General features: G+C 53.3%; 1 protein-coding gene across 1 annotated transcript; it reads left to right on the top strand.

Moving 5' to 3' along the window:
* The first annotated feature begins 3674 nt into the window (after positions 1-3674).
* Positions 3675-4960, top strand: LOC115642665 (zinc finger protein 3-like). Its single transcript, XM_030546373.1, has one exon. It carries the CDS (start codon positions 3965-3967, stop codon positions 4418-4420), a length of 456 nt encoding a protein of 151 aa, XP_030402233.1. The 5' UTR covers positions 3675-3964; the 3' UTR covers positions 4421-4960.
* The last annotated feature ends 4161 nt before the right edge of the window (positions 4961-9121 follow it).

The raw sequence follows: 9121 nt of genomic DNA, 5'->3' as shown, positions 1-9121 counted from the left end.
GGGTTGAACTGTCTCTGTGCAGGCAGGAAATGCCTGGGGGTAGGGCAGGAGGGGAATTAAAGGCAGGGACTGACCTGGCCGAGGAGGTTCCCTATCCCGCAGGAGGGACCCGGGGGAGGCTCCGCCGTTGCACTCGGGGGTCTGACCCCTGCGATTCCCCAAACGCGGGAAACTCCGCTTCACCCTGGAGAGATTCCTTCTCAACCCCCCACCCCTGCTGGGACCTCCTCATCCTCTGCCAGACCCCCACTGGGTCCCGCCTCACGCACCCTTCCCTGTGAGACCCCCCCACCTGTTGTTCCCTCCTCGCTCCCCTCCCCTGCCAATCCCCGCCCCTGCATTCGGGTTCCTCTTCACCCCCTAATCCTTTCCCCTGGTACAGTCTTTGCTAGATCCAGCAGATATCTCAGGTGGTAACCAGCGGCTTTCTCATGACTGAGCAGCTTAATTTTTGGCAATTGATCTTTAATTATCAGCAGATAAGTATGCCCAGTGGTCTGTGATGGGATGTTGGATAGGATGGGATCTGAGTTACTGCAGAGAATTCTTTCCTGAGTGCTGGCTGGTGAGTCTTGCCCACATGCTCAGGGTTTAGCTGATCGCCATATTTGGGGTCGGGAAGGAATTTTCCTCCGGGGCAGATTGGCAGAGGCCCTGGAGGTTTTTTGCCTTCCCCTGCAGCGTGGGGCATGGGTCACTTGCTGGTGGATTCTCTGCAGCTTGAGGTCTTCAAGCCACAATTTGAAGACTTCAATAACTCAGACATAGGTTAGGGGTTTGTTATAGAAGTGGATGGGTAGGGTTCTGTGGCCTGCATTGTGCAGAGGGTCGGACTAGATGATCATATTGGTCCCTTCTGACCCTAAAGTCTATGAGACTGGCAGCCCCCTTCCACCCTTTATAGCTTTGGCACAAGGCAGGAATCTTTTGTCTCACTGGATCCCCACCCCTCCTTCTAAATGGAAAAGATTAAAGATGGATTCCTGTATCAAGGGACCTGATCACATGTCCTGTGAGACCCCAGCCTCCATTCTTCCTGGGATGTCCCACACATACACAGGAAAGTTTGCAAGTAAACAGAGCCATTCACAGTTCATTGATTCTGAAGCATCCTTAACGGCTTCCACTTAATAGTCCCTAGGAGGGTGGTGAAGCACTGGAATGGGTTCCTTAGGGAGGTGGTGGAATCTCCTTCCTTAGAGGTTTTTAAGGCCCAGCTTGACAAAGCCCTGGCTGGGATGATTTAGTTGGGAATTGTGCCTGCTTTGAGCAGGGGGTTGGACTAGATCCCTCCTGAGGTCCCTTCCAACCCTGATATTCTATGTTTGCATCAGTAATACAAGTTTATATCTTATTCTCCTAACTCCACACGTAGAACTAATACATGCAAACAAATCGGATGACCACATGCAGTAGATTATAAGCTTTGTAATGATACCTTACAAGAGACCTTTCCCATAAAGCATATTGCAGTTACATCATATTCACATTCATAAGCATATTTTCATAAAACATATAGAGTGCAATGGCACACACCCCTTCCCCGGCACCCCCACCCCCGCCTGTTGGGTCCCTCTTCGTCCATCCTCCCCTGCCAGACATCCCCTCCCGCTAGGTCCTTTCTCACCCCGCACTAGACACTTCCCCCATTCCAGGCACTCCTCACCCACCCACCGGATCCCTCCTCATTCCCCCTTTCCCACGAGATTCCCTGCCTACTGTGTCCCTCCTCACCCGCCCTCCTGCTGGAGAGGGAGAAGGAGGAGAGGAGAGATGGAGTGAAGTGGAGGGGGTGAAGCCTGGGTCTGGAGAGGCGAGGCAGGGAGCTAGCCTCCCCCAGGAGAAGTTTCATCCTCCACCCACCCTCTCCCTGTCTGTGCCACTTCCCTCTCAAATGCTGATAGAAATTCCCTCTAGTGCTTCCCCTGTTCTCTCTCATTATCACCTATTAAGCGTTTTCCCAGCACGGCAGAACCTAGGGTGTCCGTCTGCAGGGAAAGGGCCTGGGGGAATTCTGATGTGAAATGAACTAAAGCCTGTTCTGAAACCTTCTCACCCTGTCAGGCTGCAGAATGATGCCCACATCTCGCTCCAGCTCATCCCGTCCTCCCATGGGACAGGAAAAAGAAATGGCTGCAGAGGAACCAGTTCAGATAGGGATTATGGGGGGGTTGCTGGTGGGTTCCTGCTGGAGGCAGAGGGACAGCAAATACACAGGAGGTGGGAAGTCTGTTTTGTAGGTTGGTGTAGGGCAGGAAACACACAGGGTGGAAAAAGCGAGGAGGACAGGGTGTGGCAAACCTGCTGGGACTAGTTTAATAATTGGCCTAGATTCTAGGAACAGACCCATGAGGTTCGGAGGTAGAAATGCTCTAATTTGTGGAAGAGGAAACAACCCCCCTAGACAGGGCTAGGAAAAGTGGCCAGACTCCCAGTGCTGGAGCCTGACCTGACTAACCAGCAGTTGCCTCGCCCATCATATCTGCTTCCTTACAATGAGGAGGGTGTTGGGCTTCCTACCCATGTCATGGTGATGTCATGGTGGGGTCTGCTATAGACCACCAGACCAGGAGGATGAGGTAGACGAGGTTTTCTTCGGAGAACTAACAGAAGACTTTTCCTGGGTACCTGGCTAGTGCATTGGAGTTCAAAGTGCTGTCCAGAGCGGTCACAATGGAGCACTCTGGGATAGCTCGTGGAAGCCAATACCATCGATTTGTGTCCACACTACCCAAATTCGACCCAGCAAAGTCGATTTTAGTGCTACTCCCCTCAACGGGGAGGAGTACAGAAGTTGATTTTAAAAGCCTTTTAGGTCGACGGAACGGGGTTGGTTGTGTGGACGGATTCATTTTTAAATCGACCTAGCGTGGCTAAATTCGACCTAACTCTGTAGAGTAGACCAGGCCTTAGCCTTCCCTGATTGCCCATGAAAAATTTGCCCAGCAAATTTCAAGACAATCCGAATAAACATTTAGGGTAGTTAGACTAGTTGGTCTTTAAACAGAAAATAATGCTTCCGTCGAGCTAGCTACTGCCTCTCGCGGAGGTGGCTGATCTGCGCTGATGAAGAACCTTTCCTGTTGCTGTAGCGAGTATCCACACTGACGTACTACGGCAGGACAGTCGCAGTGTCTCCTGCCCCTCCTTTTCCGTACTGCGCTGAATCCCACCAGCCCGTGTTCACCAGTCCCAGCTTTCCTACAATTCTCCCATTGTCTCTGGGGTTCTCTCTGTGATTAAGAAGCAGATCCGGGGAGACTTCCCCTCTGGCTGGATTCTTTACTTCCTGGAACACGGAGTTACTGTCTCTGTGTTTTAGGAGCCCCTTGCTGAGGAGTGTCTGGCTGGGTGTGTTCCCAGCAGAGATGGGGATAGTTAAATGCCTCATACGCAGAGTGTCCTGCACCTTGGAAGCTTCCCCAAGTGTTTTACTGCTTTACAATGTGCTGGGTTAAAACCGAGACATGTCCCATGAATTTTCCTGATCTCCTTTGTTTTCTGTCCCCTGAGCAGGGTTTCCTACTTCCAAACCTGACGTAATCTCCCAGCTGGAATGAGGGGAGGAGCCGTGGGTGCTGGATCTCCAGGGCTCTGAGGAAGGAGAGATCCTGAGAGGCGCCTGCGCAGGTGAAGGATCATTAAACCAATTCAAAAATGCTCCGTGGCTGAAAGAAATACCTGGGACTCCCTAAAAAGGCCTTGGGAGTTCTCAGAGTTCAGAAGGCCTTGTACCCTATGGGCAGCTATCGCTCGTGGCTTCCTATCCATCCTCACCCGCCAGCAGCTCTCTCCCTGATGGGATGTGGAGGCAGAATTGTTCCCCTCCTCTGTCCGCTACGGAGAAGAGTTTTGGAGAATTCAGCTACTAGATTTTTTCTGCCTCTCCAGCTCTAATTTTGGTTTGATTTCCCCTTTTCCACCCGTTTCTGACATTTCTCTCTCTATCCCAGCAGGTGCTGAGATGGTGAGTGAGAACAAGGAGCTGAATCCTCAGCAGGAAGATGCTGAGGAAGTGGAAGCACACGGGGGATTATCACAAGGATCCCAAGGGAATGTGTCCAGGCGTCGTGTGCAGGGAAAAGCCTGTGAGAGTCAGCACAGGCCAGAGAGGCAGCAGGGAAACCAGCCCTTGGAGAAAGTGGGCAAATCCATTAATTGTCAGGGGATTCACCAGTACTCCAAGGAAATCACAGCCCAGCAGAGAATACCTGTAGGAGAGAGAAAAAACACATGCATTGAGTGCGGGAAACAGTTCAGTGAGAAATCAAACCTTATCACGCATCAGACAAGCCACACAAGAGAGAGACCCTACGAGTGCGGGAAAAGCTTCACTCAGAACTCATCCCTTACTAAACATCAGAGGATCCACACAGGAGAGAGACCGTATGAATGCAGTGTGGGGAAAAGTTCACTCTGAGCTCAAGTCTCATCGGTCATCAGAGGATCCACACACGAGAGCAGCCTGCGAATGCAGGAAAAGTTTCAGCCGGAGCTCACGCCTTAATGGACAACAGCGATTTCACAGGCTAGAGACATACCATAAACACTTCGTGCAGGGCAGAGAAAAGATGGTTTTAAAGGCGTTTGCTAATTCCCGCATAGTGACTATGTAGGGCTGTTTGCACCATTTGCGTCACCCTGTTCTCTCAGCTCCCCCACGGGAGTTGCCCGTTTTCCTTTGGAGGTCAGCCTTCTCTGGGGCGAATCTCGTGGTCCTTTCTATCAACTCTTCTCTCCTGTGACTCATGGGAGTGTGTGTCCCTCCTGCCAGGAGCGTCCATCAGCCCCAGGGGTGGGAAATAGGGGTGACTTCAAGTAGCTAAACTGAGCGAAAATTGACCGGGGCTTTGTCTCCTGTAGGATTTTCCAGCCTGCTGGAGGTAGCTATCCTAATGTAGACACCCCGCTAGATTTGCAGTGCTGACATAGCCCAGGCACAAGGGTCGGGGTTAGCTAGCACCTTCCCCTTTGATCTGGCCTAATCAACAACAATTTTCATACTCAAGACAAGTCCTGAGCGGCACATTTATACTCTCACCGCACTAGCAGAACAATTGTTGGACTCACCAAGTTTCTCCCTTTGGCCACAGATTGTCTCATCCCCAGTTGTTCTCACGCTGCTCCCGTCGCAGTGGGCAGCAGCTATTTTTCTTTTTACCATTTCCCTTATTGAAAATCTATTTCAATATAACGAAGAGGAGGAGCAGGACTGGGACAAATGTATCATTTTGGCCTCTACGACGCTGGAAGGAAATGGGGTGAGTTGGTGGGATTACCTCCTTCCCTATCGCCGTCACTAGGCCTGCTCACTCCAGCAGCGCTGGCATCTGTCTGAGCCACAATGGAGTTTATCCACCTCTGTTCTACCCCTCCACCTCCCACAGATTCTCTGCACTTTGTAGCAATTTGATCCTCAATCCGACTCGTTAGCCGGCATGTTCCCGCAGCCCCTAGGAGCAGGAGCGATAAGGAAATCTCCGTGCACTGGCTCCACAGCTCCCATTGGCCAGGAACTGCGTGACGGGGCTCAGGGCTGGTGCAGGGGGTTGGAATGGAGGAGGGGGTGCGGGAGGGGCCTCAGGGCTGGGGGCGGTGCCTGTGGGAGGGGGCAGTGTGCACGGCGCAGAACCGTCTGGCCGCACCTCTGCCTAGGAGCCGGACATGCCGGCTACTTCTGGGAGCCGTGCTGCCACTTGGGAGACACCTGAGGTAAGCACACCATGCAGCCACACTATGAACTTCCTGTCCCAGATTGAAACCCCCTCCCATACCCCGTCCCGCACCCCAATCCCCTACTCCAACCCGGAGCCACCTCCCACAGCCTCTTCCACATTCCAGATCCCTCGGCCCCAGCCCGGAGCCCCCTCCTGTACCCCGAACACCTCATCCCAGAGCCCTCACCCCCAGATGGAGCCCTCACCCCCTCCTGCGCTCCAATACCCGACTCCAGCCCGGAGCCCCCTCCCACACCCACAGCCCCTCATTTCCGGCCACATCCCGGAGCCCACACCACCAGCCCAGTGAAAGTGAGTGAGGGTGGGGGACAGCGAACAACTGAAGGAGTGGGGCCGGGTGGACCAAGGGTGTTTGGTTTCGTGCAATTAGAAAGTTGGTAACCCTACACCGAGTGGCCACCCTCAACCGGCATGAGAAACGGCTCGGTCTCGCCCCCTTCCCCTGCTGAGGCGCCCGCGAGGCTGCAGCTTTGAGCAGACACTGTGGTGCTCTGAGTCTCCCAGGGCCAGGACCAGCCCAGACACATGTGTTCCCCGCTCCTGTGGCCCCAGCCCCCCAGGAGCCAGCAGGATTGGCTGCCCTGGCCAGGGCCGTGGGGCTGAAAGGTCCCTTCCAGAGGTAACATGTGGGGCAGTCACATGCCCCCCTGCCCCACACATTTACATTGTGCCCTCTCAGTATCAGGAGGTATGAGTCATGTCTGCTGGGAGAGGTAGCTTGTCCCCCACTGTAACATTATTTGGAAGGGGGGCGTGTCCTGAGTCCATGGCAGACGACCACTCTCCCTCCCCTGCCCCTGCAGGAAGGGGAAACCCTTTACCCCCTTCTCCAGCTCCCTTCCTTCGTCAGCTGCAGATCTCTAGGCTGTGTGAAAAACATGGTGCTGGAAAAAGCCAGCGGGTGCTGACATGCTGGATGCAGGGTCCTGCTGTAACCTTGCTGTCACCCTTCAGGGCAACTGCATCTGGATTCCCCCTCCATGGTCACCCAGCAACACCCTCCCTTAGACTTCCCAGCCGTCACCTCTTGGGCAGAGACAAGTGTCTCTCCCTCTTCTGGACAGCGTATTTCCAGGCTGCACCAGCCCTGTTTACACTGTAACATCCCTCAGCAAGTCCTAAACGGCCAGCGCCTGCCCTTTGCTGTCTCTGCAGTGACATAGGCCTGGTCCACACTACACAGTTAAATCGATTTAAACAGCGTTAAATCGCTTTAACTCTGTACCCGTCCACACTACAAGGCACTTTAAATCGATTTTAAGGGCTCTTAAAATCGATTTCTGTACTCCTCCCCAACAAGAGGAGTAACCCTAAAATCGATATTGCTATATCGATTTAGGGTTAGTGTGGATGGAAATCGAAGTTTTGGTCTCATTCCTTTAATGCAGCTACCCAGAGTGCACCGCTCCGGAAATCGATGGTAGCCTAGGACCATGGACGCACACCACCGAATTAATGTGCCCTAGTGTGGATGCATAAAATCGATTTTATAATATCGGTTTTATAAAACCGGTTTTAGTAATTTCGATTTTATGCTGTAGTGTAGACGTAGCCTAAGAGCAGTGTCGCTACCAACAGTGATACCCACCCACCTCTTTGGTGCAAGCACGTTTATTCTTCAGAGGAAAGCATTGCCCAGAAAACATTAAAAACAAGGAAAGAACCAGAGATCACCCCAACACCAGCAAGGACCCTGGTTGGGGATTTGTCCTTCAAACCCCCCCACGGCTTTTTCTCTCATCACAACAGCCTTCACTCAGCACCAGCCCCCCTCTCGTTAACCTGTAAATCTTTCTTTTATGGGGTTTGGGGATCTGTGATCTGGGAACGGAATCACAGGGTCACCAAAGCACAAACCTGTCCGGGGTGGGTGTCAAACAGCACATTCTGCCCGACTCTGGTTCCAATCCCATGAGGTTTTCCTGCACAGGTTCAAATCCTGCTCACAGCAAAGGGCCAAGCACCAGTCCCATGGATGGGCAATGAGGGGTTGTGGCTCCCAGATCACCCTGGTGCTTCACAGAATCCGACCTCCTGAGTTTCTCCGGATGATGCTCAATGACGAAGGAGAAGGTGGGGGGGGTATCCCAGAAAGAGCCACATCGGCACAGACTGACTGGTGAGGAAATGGGGTGGGGAAAGCAGGCAGAGGTTACAGAGAAGCCTATTTACACACAACAGGGACACTGTCTCTTGCAGGAGGCAAGTGCAGGATCCTTAGGATGATGGTGGTGGAGAGAAAAAAGGCTGGATTCAATGCAAGAGGAGACCAAAGGGGGGGAAGGTGAATGGCAGCTCCACACAGGACCACGGCGCTCTGACACCCCAGTTCTGGGCACCCTGGACAGTCCTAGCTAGAGAGAACAGGCAAACAGGGACCCATCCCCATGCAATGAACCTCTCCTGGCAGAAGGCCCCATGGAGCACTATGAGCTGTGTTGGGAGTGGGGGGCCATGGGGACAGAGGGCAGCTGAAGTCCCCCTGTTGTATGGGAACCAGGCAGTGCAGAGTGAAAGGGCTTCACCCCCCTCACGGCTGGGACGGAGGGGCAGCAACAGCTGTTAGGGTCTGCGACCAGGATTGGGAAAAAGACAAGCAGATGAACCAGACCCCCAGCTGATATTAATCCTCCAGCCTCCATTGGAGTAAATGGGCCAGATCCTCAGCCGCTGTGAACTTCTTTTACTCCAATGGTGACAATGTCTCTATTTTCCTCATGTCCCATTTAACCAGCTAATTTCCCTTTTTGTCATCTAGGTGGTATTGACTCCCCAGCGTCCTCTGTCTCACCCCTCACACACAGCAAAGGGTTGTGCAGAAAAAAGGGGCCTGGGAGGGGGAAGAAATCCGCTAACTTCTTTCTGGGACTTCATTGGATTTTCTTCTCTTTCTCTCTTTTATAAAAAGACACTCAGCTCAGTGAGCAGAGCCCCCAGTCTGGCAGGGCTGGAAGCTGCACGATCTGCCTGATCCTCATGCTCCTGGGGACAGGAGACGGCCTGGGAGACCCTGCCAGCTCTGGCAAAGAGTGGGGAAGGGCAGGGCTGCACCACACCTCATCCCCTGGCAGGACAGTAAAGAAATTGGGGGGAGTAGAGCCCCTGGGGTGTTGGAGTCTGGGCCGGCAGCTGCCCCATCACTAGGCTCTCTGGGGAGGGTAGTGCTGATGTCTGGCAGCTGTCCTGCAACTGGGCTCTGGGGGGCTGGTGTCTGGCAGCTGTCCTACAGCTGGGCTCTGGAAGGATGGGAGTGCAGGAGTCTGGGCTCTGGGGGCCCCACACAGCCCCCTCCACCATCCCTCATCTGGAATTGGGTTGTTGTAGGGGTTTTGTTAACTCTCTTCCCCTTGGGGAATCATTTTTGCTGTTGTCTGTATTGTTGA

The sequence above is a fragment of the Gopherus evgoodei genome, unplaced genomic scaffold (assembly GCF_007399415.2).
Source record: "Gopherus evgoodei ecotype Sinaloan lineage unplaced genomic scaffold, rGopEvg1_v1.p scaffold_43_arrow_ctg1, whole genome shotgun sequence".
Classification (NCBI taxonomy): domain Eukaryota; kingdom Metazoa; phylum Chordata; order Testudines; family Testudinidae; genus Gopherus; species Gopherus evgoodei.
Note: the sequence above shows the minus strand (reverse complement) of the source record. Positions and strands in the feature narration are given on the sequence as shown.

Excerpts from the sequence above, each read along its gene's own strand:
- LOC115642665 (XM_030546373.1), top strand. The coding sequence starts at position 3,965 with ATGGTGAGTGAGAACAAGGAGCTGAATCCTCAGCAGGAAGATGCTGAG.